Source organism: Fusarium solani (genome assembly GCF_023522795.1).
Source record: "Fusarium solani strain SB1 chromosome Unknown bctg00000003_1, whole genome shotgun sequence".
In the NCBI taxonomy this organism is placed as follows: domain Eukaryota; kingdom Fungi; phylum Ascomycota; class Sordariomycetes; order Hypocreales; family Nectriaceae; genus Fusarium; species Fusarium solani.
The window spans coordinates 897,683-923,453 of NW_027072154.1; the positions used below are offsets into that span (position 1 = coordinate 897,683).

General features: G+C 52.1%; 9 protein-coding genes across 9 annotated transcripts; 4 read left to right on the top strand and 5 right to left on the bottom strand.

Moving 5' to 3' along the window:
• Positions 1–850: 850 nt before the first annotated feature.
• On the bottom strand, positions 851–2,542 carry MRS44_005835 (uncharacterized protein; the record flags this gene model as incomplete). Its single annotated transcript, XM_046270033.2, has 1 exon — positions 851–2,542. The coding sequence occupies one exon, from the start codon at positions 2,540–2,542 to the stop codon at positions 851–853; it is 1,692 nt and encodes a 563-aa protein (XP_046140589.1).
• A 4,592-nt stretch (positions 2,543–7,134) lies between these two features.
• MRS44_005836 (uncharacterized protein) lies at positions 7,135–8,343 on the top strand (the record flags this gene model as incomplete). The annotated part of the gene is made up of 2 exons (XM_046270394.1): positions 7,135–7,362; positions 7,414–8,343. 2 exons carry the CDS (start codon positions 7,135–7,137, stop codon positions 8,341–8,343), a joined length of 1,158 nt encoding a protein of 385 aa, XP_046140588.1.
• A 275-nt stretch (positions 8,344–8,618) lies between these two features.
• MRS44_005837 (uncharacterized protein) lies at positions 8,619–10,955 on the bottom strand (the record flags this gene model as incomplete). The annotated part of the gene is made up of 2 exons (XM_046270030.2): positions 8,619–10,749; positions 10,813–10,955. The coding sequence occupies 2 exons, from the start codon at positions 10,953–10,955 to the stop codon at positions 8,619–8,621; spliced, it is 2,274 nt and encodes a 757-aa protein (XP_046140587.1).
• Positions 10,956–12,328: 1,373 nt separating this feature from the next.
• Positions 12,329–14,261, top strand: MRS44_005838 (uncharacterized protein; the record flags this gene model as incomplete). Its single annotated transcript, XM_065621549.1, has 4 exons — positions 12,329–12,476; positions 12,605–13,405; positions 13,489–14,106; positions 14,161–14,261. 4 exons carry the CDS (start codon positions 12,329–12,331, stop codon positions 14,259–14,261), a joined length of 1,668 nt encoding a protein of 555 aa, XP_065477621.1.
• A 415-nt stretch (positions 14,262–14,676) lies between these two features.
• MRS44_005839 (uncharacterized protein) lies at positions 14,677–16,101 on the top strand (the record flags this gene model as incomplete). Its single annotated transcript, XM_046270024.2, has 2 exons — positions 14,677–14,814; positions 14,872–16,101. 2 exons carry the CDS (start codon positions 14,677–14,679, stop codon positions 16,099–16,101), a joined length of 1,368 nt encoding a protein of 455 aa, XP_046140585.1.
• A 545-nt stretch (positions 16,102–16,646) lies between these two features.
• MRS44_005840 (uncharacterized protein) lies at positions 16,647–17,200 on the bottom strand (the record flags this gene model as incomplete). Its single annotated transcript, XM_046270021.2, has 2 exons — positions 16,647–17,039; positions 17,132–17,200. 2 exons carry the CDS (start codon positions 17,198–17,200, stop codon positions 16,647–16,649), a joined length of 462 nt encoding a protein of 153 aa, XP_046140584.1.
• Positions 17,201–17,797: 597 nt separating this feature from the next.
• MRS44_005841 (uncharacterized protein) lies at positions 17,798–18,501 on the top strand (the record flags this gene model as incomplete). The annotated part of the gene is made up of 2 exons (XM_046279845.2): positions 17,798–18,176; positions 18,248–18,501. 2 exons carry the CDS (start codon positions 17,798–17,800, stop codon positions 18,499–18,501), a joined length of 633 nt encoding a protein of 210 aa, XP_046140583.1.
• Positions 18,502–21,655: 3,154 nt separating this feature from the next.
• Positions 21,656–22,905, bottom strand: MRS44_005842 (uncharacterized protein; the record flags this gene model as incomplete). Its single annotated transcript, XM_046270013.2, has 2 exons — positions 21,656–22,033; positions 22,084–22,905. The coding sequence occupies 2 exons, from the start codon at positions 22,903–22,905 to the stop codon at positions 21,656–21,658; spliced, it is 1,200 nt and encodes a 399-aa protein (XP_046140582.1).
• Positions 22,906–24,023: 1,118 nt separating this feature from the next.
• MRS44_005843 (uncharacterized protein) lies at positions 24,024–25,142 on the bottom strand (the record flags this gene model as incomplete). Its single annotated transcript, XM_046279301.2, has 2 exons — positions 24,024–24,978; positions 25,030–25,142. The coding sequence occupies 2 exons, from the start codon at positions 25,140–25,142 to the stop codon at positions 24,024–24,026; spliced, it is 1,068 nt and encodes a 355-aa protein (XP_046140581.1).
• Positions 25,143–25,771: the final 629 nt, after the last annotated feature.

Consider the following 25,771-nt stretch of genomic DNA (forward strand, 5'->3'; position numbering starts at 1 on the left):
CTTCCACTGCCACGGATCGCATCCAATCACCACTACCATGAACAGGTGTAAAGTCGGGATACCCAAGGCATTGGGGCCGTGTTGTCATCGACATGAACTTCACAGTAGTCCAATGAGACGTCATGTTGGTTTCCCAAATAGCTGGCTTACATCTCATGTCTCAAGAATGACCACTTGCAGTTCCTGGGTGGCTTTTCAACCGCCTCATTTATCACCTCGTGCCTTGGCATCGCAAAGAAGCAAGGCTTACAAACGGAGATCTTACGGGAACTTGATTGGAGACAGCAACAAGTCCACGGCGTTAACGGAGCTGTGAAGTATCGCTACAACATACGCAAGCTCCTCCTGCCTTGCACATGCATCCCCAGAGTGCGATGCCGATATCTCTTGTGCCGCTCCGACAGACTGCGCGTCTCTGTCACTGCCTGCGGCGAGGCGCGTGAGATGGTCAGGTACCTTGGTGCAGGAAGACAAAGAAACGCCCGTACGACATGCAGGCGGATTGGCGGCAACTTTGCGGCACCACGGACGCATCCTCGAGCAGAGCGTAGTTGTGGCTGACTTCCACCTCGGTATCGTGCATTCCAGCTCTTCACTCGGCCGGCGTCTGGGCCCCGGCCCCTCACTGGGCAAACGGCGGGGGAGGCCCGAGTGACTCCGGAGAGACTTGTTGCCCCACTCGGCCGTCCGTCTCGGATCGAATTGCCCATTCTGTGGAGATTCCGGCAGGGCATATAAGGCATAGGGCAGTGACTTGAAACAGAGGAGACGGAGACTTGCAGCTGGCTGATTGAAATTTACCCAAATGAGGGCTTGGTTATATTAATGTTACATGACCTTGACCGGTACCCTAGTATTCTAGTTTATATTTAAGAGAATCTTCAACCTGTGCCTGGGAGTTGCTCCTCCGGCGGAAGATCTTGTTCGCAAATTGACGCATACTGACACTCATGCGCCGTGAAGGCGGCTTATCAATATCAAAGTCGAGGCTATCAAGTGGTGGTCGTCCGTCCTCGCTGGCTCGCGGTACCACAAATCTCTTCACGAAACCAGCGTTGGAGGACATGGACCTTCGGCGCCCGGGAATTTCCGAGGATGAGCTGTCCATGGAGCTTCCGGGAGGGCTTGTGTTTGCGTGCTGCACCTGGTGTATGGGGTTGACAGCAGCGAGGTTGGGTCGAACAGGAAAGGTTTGAGCCCTCGGCGGGCCTGCGTTACTCGGTGTGCGCTTTTGCAATGTTGACGGCGCTCTGCAGATTGCCGAAGCTGGCCATCCGGTGTGTCGCAGGTTGACCCATGAAGCCGTGGCAACCATTAATAGTTTGATGTCCTCTGGGACCACCTTGGTCAGACGGGATTGGATCTCGGGTGGGTTAGATACGATCCAGTCACTGGCCAGCTTGGGGTCCAAGGGAGTACACCGCGTGGGAGGATATCGACCACTTGAGGTCGACATGGTGTTGTAAGTATCGAAAACGTCCAGCGTGTTCGACATGAGAGAACCCATGATCGGGTGTCTTCGCGTATCAGGGTGTATCATACTGAAAGTCCATTTAACATCTGATGGAACTGGGCTCGGTGGAGGTGTTTGATCGCCGTTTGCCGGAGGTGGTGTAGTTACTGGCGTAGACGACTTCTTAACCCATCGCGCTGTGCTGATCCGGCCTCGCTCATCCACTCCGATAAATTCATAGGAGCCATTAGCCATGCGACTTGACTCCCAAGTCGACCCGTCTTCCATGGTTATTTCGGCCGAGTCGTCGCCCATGTGTGGCAAGGGACTGATAACTGCCACAACGTCCCTCTGGTCAAGCGAATCTTCGGAATCAAGAGAACCTGGAGTTGTGGGTGTGTCGTAATCCTCGCTACGTACAATAAGAAGGTCATTAAGACCAAGCACGGGCTTGGCACGGAACAAACAGGGACATCGCTTTGCTAATCGAGGAACAATAAGGGGTCCTGAAATCAGGCTTGAAGGCAGGACATCAAAAGCAGGAAGGGCGCGCTTCTCGCTCAGCTCCTGCAGCTGGAGAAGCAATCGTGGGCGAACCTGGACCAGTCGGCGTTGCTTGGCCCCTGGTCGAGGAGCTGGATGGGCGAGAAGAAACTGCGTTGATCTCCTGAGAGAACGCTTTCTTCTCCTTCTCCGGCTTGCGGTGGAGGAGTCGCTTAGCTCGCCCACGTCTGAGCAGCCTTCATCTTCGCTCTGTACTTCCGAAGGTGGTAGATCGTCATCGGTCTCAGGCTCGCGAAAGCGAACGGAGAGCTCTCTTCGGGGCATGTATTCGGATTTGGGTCGGGACCGAGACGTTCGACGAACTGGAGTTACTGATGTGATCGAGGGGGCCTTCTCATGATATGACACAGGCCGGGCTGGGGGTGCAGGTGACGCTGCTGGCGCCGGTGGTCCTGTGACGTCGGCGTCTGAAGGCCTTCGAAGAGCGGATCGGAGGAATGGCAATCGTCCGGGAGGAGCTTGTGTAGATGATCGGTGTGCCGAGTACTCGTGGCCGTGTAGGCTGGCGCCGGAATGCAGAAACATGGTGGCCTAGCCAGTTCTGCTCGAGCTCATGCAACGGCTCGATCCAGGTTATATACTGGGATAGCTTCGGGAGACGAAGCCCCTTCTCGAGTCGACTTGAGCAAACGATAGCTGAGTGTGAGTGAGGGTGTTGAAAGACCAGACGAAGTGAGGCAGGCTCCGGGACTATATTTGTTTGGCCAAGTTGGAGAGCCGAGCACAGACGGAGCCGAATCAAGGAACACAGGAACCAATCTGGTGGGATATCAAGCTGGGGCAGGAAATGGTCTGATATGACCAGGATATGTGAGATGGAGACAGGATGGGAGAAGTCGGACCCCCGTGGACGCCAGCACTTGGACAAGACACGGGCCGGTCGGTGAAGGGATGGTGTAGAAGGCGAGAGGGAGAGATCTCAAACAATATCGAGGGAGGAGTAACACAATGAGTAACTCAGTGAGATGAGACGAGACCACTGCGACAAGGACGAAGAGGTTACGTGAGAAGCGGCTCGAAGAGTGATGAATATGATGGGAGCTGATCTGATCGCGTGGGGCCTGGTGTTTGAAAGTCAGCCTTCGATAGAAGCGGCCTCAGTGAATGATGAATGATTATGAATCTCTGCAGGCGGCGCAGGGCTGGTCAAGGCCGCAAGGAGGCATGGTCGCATGGGTAAGGGTAAAAAGAATACGGTCAAGACGGCCAGGGGTGGGAGCGGTGGAAGATGCGTGGATGTACCGTGGTAGACGCGACCATGGGCAGATCCAGGGGCGGCAGGGCGAGCAAGCTGGGGTAGGCGATGGCTCACCACGACCGATGTGGCCGCTGTGACGGCGCTGATGGGTCTGATAGTTTCGCTTCGTGGCCGGGGATAGAGCGGTCAACCGTCAGGCACAGCTCAACGATGCTGCACGACTCCATCCGCTAATCAAGAGCTGGGCCAGGGGGTGTCGAGAGAGCGGCGCCGGGGAGAGGTAGGCCGCAGACACGCGATGACAGGGGGCAAAGACGCGGGCGACTTACGGATTGGTACGTGTGCAGCCGCCGAAAGACGGATCTGAGCGGGAGAGAGCGTGATGGTTTTCGTTTTGCTGGGCTGGTATCGAGAGGTTGGGGGAGATGAGAGAAAGAAATTAAGAGAGATGAGATGAGGAGAGGGAGGACGACGAAATGGTGTAGTAAGAGGCTCGGAAAGGGTGGTATCCGTAAGCTGGAAGGGAATGAGGCCGCCCTTTGAAATTGTTGCGATCTGCGCTGCGGCTAGGGATTGGATATTAGATGGCGACCTCCAGCTCCAGCTGTACCCAAGCTCGCGGCTGTTCCTGATTGCCTTGTGGTCTGTTTCTCTTGACGACTTCCAGGATGTCTTTCGATTATTTGGTTGGTTCCCCAGGTGGTTACCGCTCTTGGATCCTGGTTCTATTGATGTTTGTTTTGTTTGCTTCTTTGCTCATAAGGAAAAAAAGTTTGAGCCTGTTCCTCAATTACGTCTTTGTCGCGTGCTAGTCGACGTCCGTGTCACCAGGCACGCCCTCCTATTCAGCAACCCAGTCTCCTGGTGTCCGGACGGGAAGGCTGGGGGGCTTTTGTTGGTCAAGGGAGCTAGGTACGAAGACGAAGCTTCATCTAAGCTCGTCTCGTTGAGGGCAACAAACGATGAGAGGAGGCGGGAAACACCCTGTCGCCCTTGGGTCTTGTCCTTTTATTCCTACTGGGACCAAGTGTCAAAGCAAACCTGGTCCATGATAATCATGGGATGATTTTTTCTTCTTTTTCCTTCTCCCGTCCCTTCCAGTCGGGTACGTAACTGGTAGCTTAGTGAGGTGGGGTCGTGGGACCCGTGGACATGGCCGACCACCCACTTCCACTTCCGTCACCTCGAGGAGAAGAAAATCCACTGCCATTGACTCTGGCGCTGGCAGCTGGCGGGGAGCTCACCTGAGACCGCTGTTGGCTGGCTGCCTTGGCCCTGGGCGTTAGCTAACATTCAGGAGGTCCGGCCGTTGGCCATGCCGCCGGGACGATGAGGTGTCGTCTGTTCCATCAATGCAAGCTGCGGCACCTCCCGTACAGGGCTGATCCGAGCTTCTTGGAGTGCAAACCCGAGTACGAGCTGGTGGCGAACCAGTTTAATGAGAACGGAGAACAACATGATTCAAGACTCGTGAGCACTTGCAAGTTGTCGAGTGCCCCTTAGGATCATCGCGTGTCCTGCTTGAGAGAAACTAGCAAACTTCAGCCTCCCGCAGACCCGGGAAGGACGGAGGCTAGATTCATTGGAAGTTAGCGCCAGCAGGACGCATTCATAAGTGGCAGCGCTCCACATTCCATTCCATCAGATGGATCGCGTGCATTTTGCGGTCAGAGTTGGGTTGGCCTCTTCCATTCAAGCCCGTTTGCCGCTCGCGTCTTGAGTAAGCGGATAGGCAGCGTTAGCAAGCATGAGTGTGCGGTCCGTCAACTGCAAGATTTTCGACGGTGTTGCAAGTCTACTGGTGCGCGGGGTTTCAAGCTGGCTTCCTAATGGTCCATGCCGTCCAAGTTTGGAAGCCTTCTGGGCGATTGGCGGGGGACTAGGCTCTGTGTGTGCTTGTTGGACGTGAGATCATTTTCTCGAACGATACTGACGGTGAAGAGCCTCCCTCCCGAATACGCCAGGCGCAACGAGCCGCTCTGTCGCTCCCAGCTCTCAAGCAGAGCCCAACTGCCAGATTACCCACGCCCATGCGAACCATCGACAAGTCCTAACTCAAAAGAAACTCCCATCAGGACATACAGGGAAGAACAGTTCTTCGGCACCAGGACAACAGGCGACCGGACCAGTTCTCCGGGACATGGCGGTCGAGCCCGAAGCATCATGGATGTGAAGCTTGAGAATGGGGTTGACATGGGGGCATGGCACTATTGACATGGGTGTGAAAGCGCATACATACATCGTGCATATGTGTATCATGCCAACTCACACGCTGCAGACCGCCTGTCTGACATGGAAAACTGCCCAATTGCTAACTGACAAGACTAGGGCTAATGTTCTATACCCTTGTTTCTCGCGTTGTCGCTGTTTTGTTGGGGCAAAGCCTGAAGCCATCACCAATTACACCAACACGAGCTTCCAAATCCTTGTTCCATCATCAACGACCGCGGAGCCAACTCGGAGAAACAGAGCGCTGAAGTTATATCAACCAGCAAAAATAACTTCACGCAGCAAAAACATACAACAGCGGGGATTCGCTGGTCGTCACCGACCCAACTACTAATCCGCCCCTCACTGGCTTATCTATGGGAGAGCGGACGGGATCCCGAGTTCTCCAGTGGGTATGGTCGTATGTGCTTGGAGAAGTGAGAAACTGAGTCTAAGTAGACAGGAGGAAGACAAGCATATGGACTATATCGCGAGTGTAAACGATCAAGAACCGGATCGGCATTATAAGTGTATGGCCTCGCCTTCGGCCTCTGCAGGTCCGAGAATTGGCGAAAACCATTGTCGAACAGCAAGCATTCGACTTGCCGCCGGCCCTGGTTGCAGATCAAACATTTCTGATTCCTGATTAATGCCGCTCTTCAACTCGACGGCCGCGGAATCTTCATCACCCCGAGCCCGACGACCGAGGTCTGACTTGATCAGCCAACCACCCCGCCAATGACTAACCTTCCAGTCATTCCGGTGCAAGCGCGCGGCTGAATCAAGGCCTGTATCTGGAACAAATGCCGGAATCAAGATCTGTCCTCGGCATTCTCGCTTGTCCGATCTTTGTCGAGTCGTGCGGATGTCTCGGTCTTGTAACAAGACCAAGTGGGCACGCAAAGGGAGTCAGTTTCTCATGAAAGAGTCAACATTCTCCTCCTGACTTTTATCTTTGCTCTCCGGGAACTCCGGAACGTCTAAAATATCAGGGATAAATCACGAATTGATCTTCGCGCTGCCTGCAAAGAGAGTCACCTGGTGAGAAAATCCTGTCTTTGTAGGGTAGCATCCAGCTGAGCCCTCATCAGCTCCCAATGCAGCCCTACCCATTAGCGTGGTTCTAACTGTTTTCTTCCATTGATATGTAATGGGTGTCACCCCTTGACCAGGTAAGCAGAGTTGAGGGCACGTGAACTCGTCGATCACAAGTTATCACCTGCAACGTTGGAGTATCAACCGTGAATCCACTCGACATAGCCTTATTGTTGTGAAGGCATATTCGCGTTCACTACAGGAAGTCCTGCACAACTGTTAGGCAACTTAGATTTCGCGATAAGACACAGGCCACTTCTTTCAAGACATATCCAGCTGATCTCTTCATGCAAACAAGCTAGAAGAAAAGTTGGAAGCCTTGGTTGGGTTGGCGGGTGGTAGTTGGGTAGAATCTGGGGTTGCAGGCTTAGTCATCACCGAAACATCGCAAAATCTCAAGCCGCATGTCGGCCTCATGCTCATGGTACCAACGACGAGAAAGTGCAATTGAATCCTTCGCAAACTCGCGCCCACGGCAGCTGAGCTGAGATAACCTGTACCTAGCCAGACTCAGCTGTATCACGGGCGCGAACCCAACCTCCGCGGCCCACGAGGGCAATTATGTTCCAAGAGCATCACAACCGCCTTTAGCCCCTCCTCCAATACCATCGCCGTCATGTTCCGCCAACCGTTCGTCCCAGCGCGCAACTCGCGGCACAGAGTCGCCGCATTGGCATTATACCGCGCCTTAATAAAGACGGGAAAGAAAGTTCCCTTACCCAAAGACCTCCAACATCCCGGCCCGACGCATCCAATAGCCCATATTGTGAGGAAGCGATTCGTGAAGAATAAACCACTTGCCAGCTTGAGGCTCGTGTATAATTCTATGGCTGCGGGATATAAAGTACGCCATAGTCTGAGTTCTTGCTCTAGGAGCTACTAACACATCGTTTAGTTCCTCACATTATTAACAAGAGGCCAAACGACCGACAACCCCGAACACGCCCAGATCACCCAATATCTACAACAACGAAACGAAGCATCAGCTCTATCCCGCTCCAGAGCCCCTCCTCCCTTGACAAGAAGACAAAACCCTCCGCTTTTGACCAAAGTTTCCCCTCATGATGCGCCACCAGAATACAAACCTACAGTCCGACCCCTCCCCAAAGCCGCCTTTGTCGGCGAGCGCAAAGTCCCCACAGTCGCCAACACAAGCGGAGGCCAAGTATTTCTACGGATCAAGAAACCACAACCTCGGGTTCTGTCCAGAGCCGTTGGCAGGAGGTCCAGTCTATTTAGGAAGGACTTATTGGCACTTTTAGACATCGAGGAGGAAAACCTTGGTTCCGCTGATGAAGAGGATCGGTGGGAATCCCTCATAAACAAGCAGCTGGCTGCCGAAGGGTTCCAGGACAAGGTCATTAGCGACGGCACGTTAGGGTCTTACCGCTGGAGTGAGCAGTTGTCAAAGTCATGGATCGAATCACAGCTTGACAGGCGTTGGTCAGACTGGGTTGCCCGTGGCAAGGCGGTCAACGAGCTTGTTCAGCAAGAAAAAGCCTTGGCGAAGGCGGAGGAACGAATTCCACGTCCATCACCTGACGATACCGAAGCTGCAACTGCTGCGAGAGAAACTCTCGACAAGATTCTAGAGGAGGCTCGGCAGAAGGAGGCCGCCCGGAATGAGGAAGTAGAGACAAAGCCCTTCCAGGACCCGTTCATGGCTCCCCTGTGGGTGGAAAGGGTCCAGGAGCTTGAGAAACAGCAGATGTTCCAAGGCCAATTCGGAGGCAAGCCCAGAAAGGGCGGAAAGAAGCTGGATGAAAATTTCGCGAGCAAGTTTCCCCTCGACGCGTTCGCGGCCATAAAGGCGTCTCGGAGGTAACGAGGGGCTATAACTAGTTTTGTATAACATATACCCAGGACATTTTGCATGATGGGATGGAGTTGATAGGATGTTAGATAAAAGGCAAGGCAGTTTTTGATGGGCTACGATTACCCAGTATGCTCATGCTTTTGGCCCAAGACGCCGTGTAAATGACAATGATATATGGATCCAAAATGCCAAACCATACCCTGAAGATGCAAACTTTTTCCAGTTTCATAACATCATAATGCTTGCCCATATATCCAGTGCAAGTATCTCATCAGGCTTTGCAATCAAGCCTGTTCCACCTCCAACTGTCTATTCGATCGATTTGACCTATTTGAGTGGGCGCGCGGTCTTCCGATCATCTTCCGAAGCGTCTCGCCATCAGTTGCTACTTCAGCCCAACTCTTCTGGGACTGCTGCGAGTGTAAAGAGGGTCGGCGAGTATAATCCCCATATTCACTGGCGAGATCTGACCGGAGCGTTCTGGGTGACGACATGGGAGAGAGTGGCATGGTGAGGGCTGGGCTGCTCGGTTCAGGGGTTGTCGGCCTCTCAGCTGGCTGCGGGAGCAATCCTGGGAGCTGACCCCATTGAGGTACCTTGTTAGAATCCAGAGGAATGGGGTTGCGGTTCAACGCCGGGCTGCCCTGCACGGGTGTTGGAGTGGTCTCAATACTGTTTCGAGAGAATACGGAGGACGCCATACTGCTGTCCGTCAAGCTTTGATCGCGGTTGAAGTTTGGCGTTTCGCTGCGGTTAGGCGTCACAGGGAGAGGAAGCTTCGAGCCGGATCCGCGAGATCGCAAAGTGTAACCCGATAGGTTAGTGATGCTCGGTGACCTTGAGGTCGTAAACTCATTCGAGGCTCTGGGTGTCGTGTCGTTGAGGGGGCGGGGAGAAGAGCCGTTCTGCGGAGCCTGTGGTGCTTTGCGATGCGCCGTGAAACGCTGCACCGAGCGAGACATGGGCTGGAGAGGAGGTCTCGGTGCTGGCGTTGTTGGCGTTGATCGTATTTTGGGTGACTTTTCTAGCTCGATGCTCGATGAGAGAGACAAAGTGCTGCTTCGAGCCGGTCTTGGCATCATCGGACGTGGACTGCGGCCGGCACCCTTCCTCTTATCAACCTTTTCGGCCTCCAGCATGTGGCATCTCTCCTCCATGCTCTTTAGCTTATTTTGGAGAGCGGTGATGGCCTGTTCATGCGCCTCACGCTCATGCTTGAGCCGAAGTTCGTATGTCTTGTCTCGTCCCTCGAGTTCATCTACCCTCTTCTTCAGGCGATCATTCTCCTTTCGGAGACTCGCCAGCCCCGCAAACTTGGCATCCCATTTATTCTCGACCCACGATATCGGTCGTTTGCAGCATTCGCCGTGGTATATTTGATGAATCCCACCCAGCATTGACAGTTTATCGTCGATTTTGTCGGCATGTAGTCGACTCTTGGGGTTTGAGGTGATCATTCGAGAGATCAAGTTGACGATTGGTCTCGGCCTGACTGTTTCTTGGCCCTCATAAGTGAACATGAATGGGGGCGTGACCAAGGCATGAGATGTGAGCTTCTCCAAGTGCGCCTTCAACTTCCTTTCCCGGTCATATAGTTGTTCCTCTCGTGACAGCTTATCGGGATATTTTAGTGCGTTATCGAAGTCCTCCAACCGGACGTTGTAGAGAACAGTCGCTATGTTGAGAAAAACGAGACCAAGGGAATAGATATCTGAAAACTGCATGCTGGAGCCATGTCCGGCGTAGAGCTCAGGCGCACGCCATCTTTCAGTTCCCGGCAACCCCTCTGTCATGGTTTGATCCTGTCCGCTGACGTCCTTTGAGATGCCAAAGTCGGCGAGGTAGACTCGGTCCGCCTTGAGGAGGATGTTGGATGGTTTGATATCGAGGTGCCTAACATCGTTCCGATGGCAGTAGGCCATGGCGCGAGCAATGCAACCGACCACGCTGCGCAGATACTCGAGCGGGCATTTTGTCGCGGAATCGAGCACCTGATCTTCAGGAGTTGGCTCAATGGCGCTTAGGTCCTTGATGTCCAGATCATCCAGTCGTTTCATAATATCCTCGCGATCTCCATCGCCGAGTCGGAGAGACTCCAGGTCTTCCAAAAGTATGCTTAGGTTGCAGACAGCAGCAGGCCAGATGAGCAAGCACAACTCGTGGCTTCGGGGCGCATAAGTAGCAACCAGTTTAACGATATGTCGGTGGTCGCCAAGCTTTTCCATGGTCAGGCACTCCTGGCGCAAATCGTCGATGGTGCGACCTCGTCGACGAGTAATTCGCTTTCGCGCCAGGTAGACTGATCCATAGGTGACCTTTTCGACGCGACCGAAGGCGCCGAATCCCAGGTCGTCGAGTTTGGAAAGTTTTGTATCAAATCGCTTCGCATCGGGACCACTAAACAGAGGCTTATTTCTACCGCAATACGGTCAGCAACCTAGGCTCGACCCTCTCGGAGGACACCAATGGACTGCTCACATGCCCGGCCAGTTGTCGTCGTTGCCCCAGCCATCAATGATTCTCAGCTCCTCGTGTTCGCGCTCGATCGCCCATGGACGGCCATAATTTTGAGACGGGCCTACTTGCCCGACTCTAGTCCACCCGCGGGCCCAGTCGCCCATGGTTGTGTTGCAAAGAGACAGGCCGGTATCGACGGTGGGGGTTAGAGGCGATTCGGAGGAAGTCTGGCGCGATCAAGATGAGATGGAAGCCATGACGGGACGGAATCGTCAAGCTCGATTACGGATGACAAGTAAAGGTACCAGATAGCACTCGAAAGATTTGATCGAGTTTATGACACGCGCCTGGCGAGAGTTGAGGTGAAGTTGGAAATGGAGGGAAGAGTGAGGTTAGCTGTGGTGGAAGGATGGAATTGAAGACCCTGGTCGTCGCAAGGCGATGGATCATCGGCAAGCACAGACAGGCCAGGCCATTTTTTGGCCGTCTTACCAATTGTTACCCTAGAGAGAGTCTCTCCAACAGAGAGGCAGAGCAAGAATGGGTCTTTTCTAGAGCAAATGTCTTGCTCGCTAGGTATGCACAGGTCGGTGGCTTAGACCGAAAGAAGTTGGGTCTCTACGTGATTCGTGCATCAATCTCTCAATCTCGTGCCATCATCACAGTCAAGGCCTCCATTCAAATCATCAATATCCCCTGGAAGGCCTCGTCTCGTGGGACCAACACTGCCTCTCTGGTGGGGGACTCCCCGCGCCAGTCTCCTGGATCCGCTAACCGTTTAGGGCTGAGCCATTGCTAAGCCTCCGTCTCAGGTCCCCTGGCCGACGACAATCCTGTGTGTTCATGACGAGCTCAACCTACCTCAACGAGACGAAATTAAACGACTTGATCATATAACGAGAGGGCCTTGATATTGATTGAGCGAAAAAGAACTAGCCATTTGAAATGTTTGGCGACTCTAAGAACTCAACGGATATCCCCAGAACGTGAAACCCTTACATCTCGGCCAACCATAGCGCCAATCTTGATTGATCATCCCGGTCTCGCCAGCCAATGAAAGGCGTCTGTGGCCACTTCGGACCCGAGTCGATGGCACAGCCCTCCTTCAACCCCAACCCCAACTCCATCTCAAGACACGCTCACTCACATCCATTTCATCATTCTTCGGCTCCGCAACTCCCGTTCATCTCCACCCGGCAGACGGGTGTACTGCCGGCAGGATCCCGGACGACCGACCCCGGCGCCGCCGGAGCCAGAGCGTCTCTACCTCAGTCATTCTGTTCTGCATCGCGCTACACCGTGAACTCGTCTGGAGCACATACCCTACTACCGCTTGTGCTAACTGTCATCACTGACAAATACACGCGTGCTATTGTTGAACTACCTACTTTGAACTCCGTTCTATCGTCCTGAGCCCTCAGTCATTCAACAGCTGTCTTGGGCATCTGGGCTTCAGTAACCCACCTCCTGACAGGCTGACACTGATACTCAACGTATCCCCGGATATTAACCTAGTTTCATCAGGGCCTCATCCACCATGGTCGAGCCAGCTCAGTCTGAGCCCGAAGAGGCCCCAAGCCGGAAGCGCTCCAAGACTTCTGATGATAATGATGGAGATCGGAGCAAGAAGCGCTCTAGAGGTCGGCCTAGGCTGGACACCAAAGATGAGACCGCACAAGAGGCAAGTCTGTCCTGAGATCTTACGCAACTGGGAAAAGGATTGCCGCTTCCTTCAAAGCCACAAACTAACATGGAAGCCAGCGCCGGCGTACCCAAATTCGCTTGGCCCAGCGAGCCTATCGCAACCGCAAAGACACTGCCATCACCTCCCTTGAACAAAAGGTTAGGGACCTTGAGCAGACCAATGAGGATATGGGCAAGGAATTCATGAACTTCTTTGACTTTGTCCTAGCTCAAGGGATGCTCGAGAATGCCCCAGAGGTTGCGCGACGCCTCAACGACACAACTCGCAAGTTCCTGTCTTTCACGCGCAGAAATGCCGACGATGCCCCTAAGGAGGCAAGCACTCCTGCTCCCGCTCCCGCTCCTGATCAAAGGGAGGCACAGGTCGAGGACCGGTCGCAGGAGAGGCACGGCTCTGGTTCGGGTTCTTCTAGTGCACCGAGTGACGAGTTTGTTCCTTCAAACCCATCAGCCGCTGGTCCTGGTCCTCTGGAAACCCAACTCACCACTCCACCAAGTTTGGACCCTCTGCAGCAGCAACTGACACCGCCTGTTTCTTTGCCGTACGAAATCATCACCATGCCGACAGCAGAGAACGCAAGTTTCCCAATTTACGATACCCAGGCCTCAATTCCCTTCAGCCACAACCCGTTTACCTCACCACCTCACCCCGGAATCCCTTCGCCATCTTCATATGCATCCCACGAGCGGACTTTTGGTCGCCGCCTACAGAGAGCAACCGTCGAGGCTGGCCTCAGGCTGGTATCAATGAACAACCCTCCTCCCCACCGTTACGCAGCGGTGTTTGGGTTTTGTCTGTTGTTTGAGCCCAGGGAAGCCATCATCTGTCGTCTTACCATGGTGCTTAGCAAGTCAAGAAAAGAGACCTTGAACAACTGGAAGTACCCGTTCACAAATCTTGGTGGCGCGGGTACGTTCTTCTGGGCCCAGGAGGAAACGGGCCCCAGCCAGGAATGAACGTCCCTGCCAGCGAGATGCCTATTGGAAACCAAGGCTTACCGGAGCCTTTGAGGCCGCCAGAACTGACTGGCTTCTCGATGGGACCATTCAACTCAGAAACCGAGAGCATGAGAGATGATCGGATTGATATTCGAATGCGGATGATGCACAAGGGTTTTGAGGGAGACTTCTTTGACGCCGATGAGGTCGAGACCTATCTTCGCCAACGAGGCATCATCATCCCCGAAAACGCAGACTTTGTCGATGCCGAAATCGACATTGGGGAATTTGACGGTTCCCCGAATCTTCGACCCAACCCCAACATGAACAACACTGCCAACAATAGTTTCTTTGGTGGCCCACAAATACCAACTTCTGGCCCAGAGCTTTTCACCATGCCTCAACAAGGCATGGGTGGCGCGCCTCACATGTGGTCAAGCAGTAGACCAACAACTCTTACACCTGGAACCTCGTCCATGACAACGACGTCTCTTATGGCCCCAACGATGGGCCATGACTTGGGATCGCTAATGCCGAGTATGCCACTGCCTGATCAGCAATTTAACCTCGAATTGGGATCCTTCATGGACTCGTCATACTTCCCACGAGCGTGGACGGACTCTAGCTGGATGAAGACCAAGGTGACGATTGATGTCAACCGACTTGTTGCTGGTATGTTCTACCTCATAAATCCCTTGGAAAAGCCAGCATGCTAACACTCTCTAGAAATGACTAGCATGGCAGTTTGCTTAGGAAGGACACCAGGCTTGCGGCCCAAGGATGTTGACAAGGCAGTCAAATCCGCAATCGCATTGACAGGACAGTGATGTTCGTCCGAATTATTGTGAGCTGGCTTGATAGTTTGATCGCCTGAGCCTGGAGTATTGGGTCCATATAGATGGCGAAATCGGGCAACTGGATGGTGTTATTGAGTGTACCAAGTATCGGCGTCAAACCAGGAGGACAAGACCATGTATTCTATAGCAACACGAACATTATACCCAGGGACATACACTATTAGGAGTGTTGAAACATGTGACTGGCTATTACTTTCTGTATCTTAGAGCACTCAAGTCCGAGATAGGTCATTCTTAGCTCTAGACCGGGTTGTCAACTGATCTGGTCAGGAGTGGGGCTAGAGGTATCCAAGGTCACCCCAACCCTCTTTGAGGGGATGATCAACTGCTAACTTCTTCATTTCAACGGTTTTGCTCTAGAACACGAATAAGACACCGAGGAACAATGGAATACAAAACTCAACACCAAAGTACTCTCAAAGTAAAGCCTCGGCTTATCATCCATGGCGGGGCAGGCAACATCCAGCACCGGAACTACCCCACAGACAAGCTCCAGGCTTATCGCGCCGCACTCATCGATATAGTGAGTTGATACCTGATAACGCAACCCCCCGACGTTTGGCTGACTAGAAGGCTCTAGGTTACAAAAGCAGATCTGTACATGGGAAATCAAGCCGTCGTGGTCTCAGAGAAGGAACTCAAAGGGCGTCCTTCTGCGCTGGAGATAGCGACGTATGCGGTCCGGCTGATCGAAGACAACCCCCTCTTCAACAGCGGACACGGCGCCGTGTTCACTCGTGATGGAATCAACGAACTGGAAGCGTCAGTGATGGTATCCCGAGGCTTTAAGAAGCGAGGTGTGGGCGTTATGGGCGTCCGCCACGTGAAGAACCCCATCCTCCTGGCTAAAGCGATGCTTGAGCATGGTGAGGACGATCTCGAAGGACGAGGCAAACATGCTCAGGGGGCGTCATCAGATGATCTCGACGTCCCTTCGGCTCAAGGGCATACCCAGCTCTATGGTAGAGCAGCCGAGAAGCTGGCAGAGCAGTATGGATTAGATTTGGTCGACCCCGGCTACTTTTACACGCAACAGCGCTGGGACGAGCATATCCGGGCCCTGGAGCGGGAAAAGAGCGGCCAGGGACAAGCCACATGGAGTGCAACTGAGTATCTCCCACAGGGCACCTGCGGAGCAGTAGCTCTCGATGAGAACGGGGTTATATGTGCCGCAACCAGCACGGGTGGCTTAACGAACAAGCTCACTGGACGTATTGGCGATACGCCCGTTGTTGGCGCAGGCTTCTGGGCTGAGGAGTGGAGTGAAGACGGCGATCCAACGGGACCAACAACATGGGATCGCTTGAAGAACTCCGTCACTCAGCCAGGACCATCTCTCGTGCTGAGTGATGCTCTGAGGGGAGCTTTGGCGGACTGCTTGCCCAACCCAATGATGTACTCTCCTCTCGACACCCTCAGCACAAGTAGGGGCGGAACCTATACGACTAGGTCCTTTGGAGGATCCGGAACTGGAAATGGTGACTCTTTCCTCCGCGTCAACGCTGTTCGAACTGTTGCCGCAATGGCAAGATGGAAGCCAGAGTCGGGAGTCAAGGCGATCGCCCACGTTGCTGGGCGTGGCGGAGAACTGGAGAAGAGCGCGGGTGATCGATGGGGTCGCACAGGAGAGGGAGAAGGCGGCATCATTGGCATCGAATCGGTAGTCGTCCGCGATTCAAATGGCCGGGTTATAGACACACGGTCTGAAGTCCTGATGGACTTCAACTGCGGGGGCATGTTCCGGGCCTGGATTGATGACGAGGGCAAGCCTCAGGTGGGAGTCTTTGCTACTGGGTCAGATGAGCTATAGATGAGCACGTAGAACATCGAGCAAGATAGAGCGGAACGGGGAACGTCGTTATGTATTCGATCTGTACCCAATTCGTCAAGAAAAAAACAACGCAGCATAAATCTTAGCAGCAGGGAGTTCCCCTTCTCGTTTCGTAACCTGCTGGCCCTTTGTGCACTCCCAATCCATCCGTCTCTTTGGGATCTTGCACATATTGCCCTTTTTCTCTCATCAGATATCCTTCGTAGGACAATCCGCAGTTCTTGCAACAAGGATGGCAACTCCGTCGCTAAGCCAGAACACGCCCTTCCCATACCCCTCCCGATTTCTTCTCTATTATACAATTGGAACGCCGGCCCGATGCGGATTGAAAGATTAAACGACAGCCGATTTTTTGTCCGTGGTGGTGGTTGATGGGTGGAAAATACAAGGGGCCAGCTCCTTTGACAAGAGCCGGCCTGCTAAATTCGTGGTGGTGGAGTTGAGAGGTGGGGGTGGTTGGTTTTGGTCGGTCGAAAGTTTTCGATCGCGGTTCGTCATCGTAATGATTCGTCTCGTTTCACTCTTTACAGAGAAGCCTCCATGTTGGGAGGAGGCTGAGGAGCCTCGAGCTTGGTGCTGCCGGCAAGCATCTTTGAGAAACCGATACCGACACCCTCAATGACGGCGAGCAGAACAGCGCAGCCGATGGCACCGTTACGGGCGGCCTTGTAACCACCTCGGATAGCCAGGGAGCCACCGGTGAAGAAACCGGCGATGATGGCGTTGTAAGGATCCTCCTTCTGGCGGACGCCCTTCACAGCGCAGTCAAACGTCGAGAAGAGACCGCCCCAGACACCGAAGTTGCCGCCGAGAACGGGGGCGCGCATCTTGATGGCAGTGATGGCACCGATACGTCGCTCGCCGTAGGGGGAGTTTCGGAAGCCCTTGATGCCATGCCAGATGGTGCCGCCGATAGCCTGAGGGAAATCATGTCAGCCCAGCGTCATGTCGCGATTATCGCCCGGTTTATCGGCTGAAAGAGCTCCGGAACGAAGAGTTAAAAACTTACGCCCATGCAGAAAGCACCGCCAAAGTCATTGAGAATGACCCAGGGGCAGGGGTCGCGTCCGTGATCCATGGCTGCTGCTTGGTGTGTTGAGGGAAGGAGATGGGCGGGATGGTGGGAGACCGAAGGGCGAGGCTGAAGGCGAGGGTTGTTGAAAAATCTGAGGTCGCTCAAGGAAAGAATGGCGGCCGACCGGGTTCCTTCCGTCTGAGTCGCGCAAAGAAAAAATCCGGGCAAGCCACTCACCTATCAGCCTCGGCGCTAAAACTGGAACCTTCCATCAGGTTTGCAGCGCTAGGTCGGCAAAGAATACTGTTTGCGACGGCAACAGAGAGAAAAATAAGAATTGAGGAGTTGAATAAACATTAATAAAATTATAAAGAAATATGCTCGAATTTTGGCTAGTTGATTCTTCGTTGCAGTCAGTGTAATGTAAACATGTTGTCTCTCCCCCACTGTCACTCTGCTGACCGTCCCCCGCTGAATCCCCCGCGGGTCTCATCCCGGCCGAGAGCGGAGCACAACCATCTACATGCCTAAATGAGCTCGCCGAATGGTAGTGAATAAGAGAGAACTCCCTCGTTCGATTTGTTGTGCATATAAAAGGGCGATACTTTTCGTCACTTGTACTCTATAATCTCGCCACCACAAGTCAGTGACCTCGAAACAATGCCTCTCAAAGTGCTCCCAGCCAACGAGGCCGATGCTCCCCGGGCCGTTGCCATCGAAGATATTGCATACGGACCACACCCTTTGGGCCGCGTGCTCTTCCCCTATCCGAGTTCCTCTGGGGGCACCAACAGGGTGACCGACTTGATCGAACGGCTACACAAAAATCCTGCCTGCCGATGGGCCAAAGTTGTTGATACCGACCTTGAGGGAGAGAACATGATTGCTTTTGCAATGTGGTACATCTGGGAAATTCCACCAAAAGCCTCGGATTTCTCTTCTTATCGAGGTCCTAGGTGTAATCCAGAGGCATGTGAGGCCTACCTAGGTGGTATGGATCGGATGCGTTTGGAACTCATGAACGACAAACCACATGCCTGTACGCCTCACCATCTATTTCTTATCCAGAAACTTTGGAATTAAATGAGAAAAGCTGACACGAGTTAATAGATCTAAAACTACTGCATACTGATCCGGCACATCAAAGACGCGGCGCTGCCTCCATGTTGGTGCAGTGGGGACTGAACGAGGCAGATCGCTTGGGCATCTCGGCCGTTCTTGAGTCTTCAGACGAGGGTCGTGGACTCTATGAGAAGCTTGGGTTTAAAGAGGCCAGAAGACTTGTAGTGGATCTTTCGCCATGGGGAGGGCCTTCAGATGCCTCGGTCCCAATAATGTTTCGTCCTGTGGGAGGACCTGAGTGAAGTTTGAAGTACTGCGTTGGCTTCTGGGTTCTCAAATAGATCAGAGAAGAATAAAGCCATTAGAAGTAGGCTGAAAGTAAGTCTGGTGCTTCTTAGAGGAAAATCAAATGTCAAATAAACTGAAGAGCTAGTCAAGAAGACGAACTGAGTGACGAGGCTTGCAAATAAATCGATATTCCCAACTCACTACAAGGCATTTGATATCATCTACTTGAGTATTAAAATTGGAGATCGAATTGTCTTCAAAGAAAATAGTGTACTCAATCTAGAGAGCCTTCTTTCTCATACGTCTCTGGGCAAGTAGATATTCGTTATGACTTTTGAAAGCCCTCTAATATACTAGATACACAATCAGAGCAATCAAGTGTATGAGTAACGTCCAACCCCCCACAACCGACCACCTGTTTCCACAACAACACCAAGGTCATGCGATCGCGATGATCAATTAATAACCAACAACGGGAAGCCATATTAATCTAATTTTTTGACTAGTGAAGGTTTAGATAGAATATATGCTCTAGATCAGCTTATTTTATCTTAGAAACCCTCATGGCAGTCCTGCGCGGCTATACGATCTTAAGCATCGCCTCACAAGCTTTCTTAATCGCAGGAACCTTTGCAAACTCAGCGTTGCCATCAAAGATAACTTTTTTCCTCTTCCTTAGTCTTAATTCTTTATTCTAATGCTTTAACATCGATATTTCCTTCGCCTACATCTCCAATATGACGCTATTATCCTCACAATAATACCCCATTTTCCTCATAAGCAGCGACACAACCAGAGGGATCTCATAGGTCAAGGAGATCACATCAAGTGCCCGTTTCACCTATGCCATTAAGCGAGGAGTCCTTAGAGGACATTCAGAAGGACTTTCTATAGGCATAGGCGGCGTTTTAGGCCTCTTAGGTATCTCTATAACCATCAGGTTCATCAAGACCCAGGCCACATTAACTAGCCACAATCTTAAAGCCTTCCAGCCTGCTATGATATTATCTTTAGTGATTACTTCAATCCGGGCCTTATAATAGTTAACGAGGAAGGTTATCTTGCCAATTAGCATTAAGTCTACGATAGAGGAGAAGTCAGAAAGAAGGCGACGGTACGCGGTCTTCAGAGGACCAAAGACAGCAACATCAAGGGGCTAGAGGACATAAGAAGAGTAAAAGATAAGGAATAGAAAATAGATATTATTATCATAGCACTCAAAGAGGAATTCCTTAGTCATATAACTACTATAACCATTAAGAATAAGGAGTCATGGTTCCCGGGGGTCCTTAGGCGCCATCTCCGGGATAAACATATTACGCAGCCATTAGAGCGCGATCTAGTTATTCGTCCACCCTTTCTCAGAGCATATAAAGTTCCAATCTTCAAGGAAGTCAATATTATAAGGGAACCATTATTATTAAACTAATCTACCTTTAAAGATCACTAGGGGCTTTAAGACTCTCCCCGTCGCCGAGATATACTCGAGAATTAAAATCTAGGACCTTGAACCAGGCTATTTTAAAAGTGCTAACTTCTTCTCTACTCGACCGAGAATAAGACCATTAAGTCCGATCCCTTCTATTATACCGACTTTGTCTATATTATAACAATACTTCTGCTTAATCTTCTTAATAGGCGGCATCATTAGAAGCATAAAGAAGGCCTTAATTAGTTTAGTAGAAGCGCCATAATAGCGGTTAGAGTTAATCTTCTTGCCTTTAAGTATCTTTATGTCTAAAAAACGCATTAGAAAACCCTTAAGCCAGTGTTTTCCGACACCATCTTTAAAGCCATTACATATAGCCACCTTACCGGCGAAGTCTCTAACTTACGAGTAAGAAATAGGGCAGCCTAGGTTATGCTAGATAAGAATCTAGTCTCGTAGCTTCCTTTCCTGCCGTGGCGTAAGCTTTTGCCGGGCCTCGTTATACTCTTTTCGCGGATTATAGCCGTGAATTCGTCCCTTGAAGGTGGAACGCGGTATCCTATGCGCGTCGGCGGCCTTATTCATTAAAATGCCATCTGCGTACATCTATAACGCATCTTACATATTCTATTCGGTCCATTCGGGCATAGCGAAAACGATGCAAAAGTCGGCTTAGCGATAGCTTCAATATTAGTTGAGAAATCGCGGTCTAAAGATGTGGCCTAATGGTGTTGCAAGGTAGAAAATAGGTGGTCGGTTGTGGGGGGTGGTCGGTTGTAGGGGGTTGGACGTTAGTGAATGAAGCTAGAAAAATGAACTGTATATCAGGAAATTGACTATGTGTATGTATGTATACAAACCTTATCTGAGGAGGTATGCAAGTGTCAAAGTTCGAATAGTAGCCAGATCACAACCGTTCTGGATTTCCATATACATCGTACCTGGCCAATGCCATGTCACCTTCAAATAGGCGTAAGGAGTGAATCCAGACAATCACAATATAATTCCCATCGGGCTCTATGGGCAACGCTAGTTTCCAAGCTCCGTCCAAACGCGAATGTCGGTGATCGGTAGACGCGAAGCCCGACATGTCTAGAGCCGTTGCCCGACTCCCGAACAATCCCTAAGCCGAAATAGACGGGTCCAGACCAAACTGGCGGTTTCTCTGGACCCTTGACCAAAGACCTGTCAGGTGTTGATTTGCTGCATCCGTGGGCCCATGATGTTTCGGAACGGCCGGGAATGTCAAAGATGATAATCATGCGGTCAACCCAACTGCCGGCTACATGGGTGTTAGATCCTTGAGCTTATCTCGCCGATGGGCCAGTAGCAACCATGATTCCACGACGGGAAGCCCGGGCGTCTGTTTGTCTGAAGAGGTGGTAAGGGACCGAGGCTAGTGGGTGCATACGCGTCACCCTAGCCGTGGGATAACATTTAGGACAATGCTGATTGGGCATTCTGATAGCTTTTTTGAAGCTTTCACTCGATAATGAGCTTGATATAACCATTTGAGCCTCGGTTCTTGGGTCTCCCGGAGGCTGTGCAGAAGCACCTAACCTTGACAGAAGTCAATAACACTTGGCAAGATGGCCAATGCCAAGATATGTACATTTCATTCTAATCGTAAATAATGGTAATCATCGGCCTCAACGCCAAGAGTCATGTTCCGTATATGCTTCGTGACCAGTCTTTGACCCCACGACCGGCTTCGTGTGCACGTAATCGAACCACCCCATCTATACCTGCGTGGAACCCTCCTTTTTAAGTTCCTTTTCCGAGTCAATTCCTGCCTCCCACTCCCTCCTTTCCCTGGCCATATCTCTCTTGCACCATTTGATTGAGATAATGCCCCAAAGTGTAGCCCACAGGAAGGGGACTGCCCAGGCGACGCCGTAAGCAGCTGTTGCTGGAACCTCGGGAATGACCGAGATAACAGTAAGAGGTACAGCGAGTACCAAGGCTGGGATAGACCAGAACCAGGATTGGATGTATATCATCCGCCGGAAGCGAGGACTGGCCTTGTAACGGGCGGCCAAAGCTTCACGGTAAGGTCGGCCGCCGCCAGCATTAACCGCGACGACGTCCTCGATGAAGTAGTATACGCCCGGTAGTACCTGCAAAAGTTAGCATGACGTGGACAATTGAGATTGAGATGTGAAAGTACCTGTTCTCCCTTGGCTGTTGAGCTGATCCGGAACGGTGCTGGCCAGCCCATGTAATTGTACAAGGAAATGAGAAATAGCACACCTCCAAGACAATACAGAATTGCCGGGGCAGGCATGCACAGAACTCTCAACCACACATTATGAGGAGCACTTCCAACAATAAAAAGAGCCGTGACAGCAGTGATGGTGAGAACAGATGCCCACGTCAACATGTCAAAGCACCATCGAGAATTTGTCCCAAGAGGCCGATAGAACCTATCCACCTTCATCAATCGGAGCGTGCGGATCGCGAACTCGAGATACGTGGGGCCGCCCCAGATGGTCGTTACGACGGCAAAGATGATCCATCCCTCGACGTTGCCGGCGTAGTACATGCCATAGTAGAGCGCGATGGGAATGGCCGAGGCATCGACAAAGACCAGAAAGGCGAATATGAAGAGTCTCCAGCGCTTCCAGCCGTGGTGCCACGTGAACGGCAACTGTGGTAGTAGATGCGGGTTATCATCGTAGTACTCTTGAAGAGTCTTTGCTCGTCGTCTGTATTCGGTCTGGGTGGCAGCTCGGGAATCGTAATAGGCGTCGGCTACGGGTCGCTGGGCATACGAGAGGCTTCGTCGAGGCGCTTCCGAGAAATCCGAGCCGGCGGTATCCCTTCGCTGGGTAGGTTCTGGAGGGACATCGAAGCGCACACGTTCGTTGGAAGATTGGTGAGACTGGGAGGGACGGGAGGGATTCGCAGCGCCAGGCAGCCCGGAGGCTTCAGTGGATGAGACGGCCGAGCCAGATACGATCTGAAGACTGCCTCGTCGCACCTCGGGCATGGTATCGGCGACGGCAGCGTTTACGTTTGGGGAAGGGAAGGAGGAGCTATTGGAGATGATGGGAGAAGTGGGAGTTGACGAGTTAAAGATGGTTTGCTAGTAGAGCATTTGGCGCGAGGAAGCTAAGGGCCATTGCATTGTTTAGGAAGAGTGGGCGGGAGAGCGAGAAGGTCCATTGCAGTGGCAAACTATATCTTATTAAAGGGGCCTAGCTTTGATAGGTAGAAAAGCAAGAAGCTTGACAAGCCCGGATCGAGACCGCGAAGGGTCTGACGTTGCACGATTTGGATGGGGCTGTGAATCCCGTCAAGTCCGGGCGACTTCAATGGTACGTACTGACGCTTGCCTTGCACAGGCAAATTTCACCGAACGGGAGGGACGGGGGCGGTTTCCTGTTGGTGGTCAGTTTTCAATGGGATTTTCTCACTCGAGACGAAAAAGGTCTTGGCCTGCTTCAGAGTGGAATGTCACTGTTGTGAATGGATGACGTCCGACCTACGATCTCACGGGGCTTGGCCAAGGTCATGGAAGGAGCAGAAAAAGGTTTGGACCCCAACTACGTCATTGTCGGAAGCCCTGTGCAACGCTCGATACCGATGGGACCTGTTGTGGGGCCCGAATGCCGATTCGCTGACGGAGTCGGGCGATGAAGTCACCGATCGTCCGCGCGGTGGAACTTGCAAACCGAACGCCGCTGACTGGACTGGCTTGTTTGAGACGAAATTTGGTTCCTGCTTTAGGCCTTGAAGAGTGTAGTCAGGTTGAGTTTAAATCTATTTAGTTATTCCGTGGTTCCAGCTTTATGAAGATCTCCATGTGATTTATGGTTGAGGATAGAACATGAGAATAAAATGCCAATGGTATCTTGAAGCTTCTACTGCAGTATCGCTAAATAACATAAAAGTCTATCTTGCAAACAAAACGATTGTCTAGGTTTCTTTCAACATCAACTTTGACAAGCTGGTATATGAAGCATCAGACTCGCACACGTGCTTATCACGTGCAGTTGCCCAGCCTGTGAACCTGAATTCATTGTTCAGATTCGGCCAGCCACTTTCATCCCCAATCATCATCCCTCATTCCTTTTGTTTTAGCGCCATCAATACTTGTGCCCTGCATCAGAAGCGAGACTCATGCGACTCGTTCTTGGCGATTGCCGAGTACTTGGCCTTCCCAACCACGTTCGACCCCTGACCCTGAGCGAAGCAGTTGTCCACCTCGGGCCATTCGCTCGCCCTGAGGTAGAACGGGTCTCGCTTCTTCATCGTAAACATTCCGATGAAGTCGAATGGATCAGCCACGTACGCGAACCAGGGCCGGTTATGGATCCAGCCAGGTCCCATGCGCTCCGTCTTGCCGTCAAAGTCGAGATACTGACGCGGGTCGCTGGGGAGGTATCGGCCGGGATGCACAATGTTGAGCCAGTAGGTGTATAGGGCAACCGGGATGGTCTCGAGCACGTAGAAAGGCCACTCGTGCTTGAGGAGCGCCTCGTTGTTGTCCCTTTCGCTTGAGAGGATGTCCCTCAGCTGGAAGGTCTCGACGGCGCGAAACACGCAGCGCACGATGATGAGCAGTGATGTGCCGTAGAGCATGATGAACAGAGTTCTCACGTTCTTGGGCATCATCTTGGCCTTGACGCAGCGGTGGTGGATGATACCGACCAGGGCGATAAAGGCAATCTCAACAACGCCCTGCAGGACCACGGCGATGGCCATAAAGGTCGAGCCCTGAACGTACCGGTCCTTGTCCTGCTTGCCATTACCGGCGGCCATCCAAGAGGCGCCAATGGCAGTGAGCGTCTCGACGAGCGCGCCCAAAAAGACAAAGATGTAAACGACGCGGTTCGGGTTGATGATGGCGTGCATTGGTAGGTAGTGCATCAGGCGCCCGAGAGTGTTGTACTCGGCGGCCGAGTAGATGGGTGGCGCAAGGTAGACAAAGATGCTCTGGATCATGTAGAAAGCAAGGCTGTCTGTCTTGCGAACCGAAATGATTCGAAAGACCCAACCGATGGTGTAAAACAAGCCGGCGTAGAACATGAAGAATGTCACCCGCCAGAACTTGTATCGACTGGAGATCATGTTAGTCTATGGCTTGATCAAGCTGTTGTTGGTGTGTTACCTGTTCTGGAGGGCATGGCCAATGCAGGATACCGCAATCACTGCCGCAGCAATGATTGGAAGAACCTTGTTGGCATTGTAGCCGTAAAGGTTGTCTGGCGTAGGGTTCGCCATGATTGTGCGGTGTTGCAAAGAAGGGAAGTAAGTTAAGGGAGAGCTCAAGAGTAAAGTGATTGATTGAACTGTCTTGTCTCAAAGCATGAACCACCTCAAACTGGAAGAGAAGGAGGCATTTATATAACCTGTTACATGAGAACGCCTTGATCCATCATCCCGCCCTGCAAAGGCCCATCCCGCAGATAGTCGAGGTGGTCATTTCCGTAGCTGGATGGCGCAGCGAGCATCGAACAACTTCGCAGCCCTACAGCGCCAGGAAACGACAGATTGGGTTAGAGGGAAGCCTCCCCGTACGTCAATTCTGGAAACACCGTGCAGAACCCCTGTCAGATTGTCTTCAGCCGAAGATGAGAGGTTGTATCGATTGGCCAGTTGCTGTGTGAAAGTGGAGGTAGATATTGTCGGTGGCTGAAGCGTTTCCAGATTTCAAGGGTCGGTTGCGAAAATCCCAAGCAAAAGAATAGTCTGCTAATACTGTTAAAGCTTAAGCAGCATTATTTATTGTAAAGCTTCTTTTATCTCTTGATGAAAGCCTCCATAGTATAGGATTCTCTTTTTTTACTATGTAGGAGGTTTTATTTTCTCTATAAAAGTTCTGCCTCTCAGATTAAGCTGTTGATGCTGAC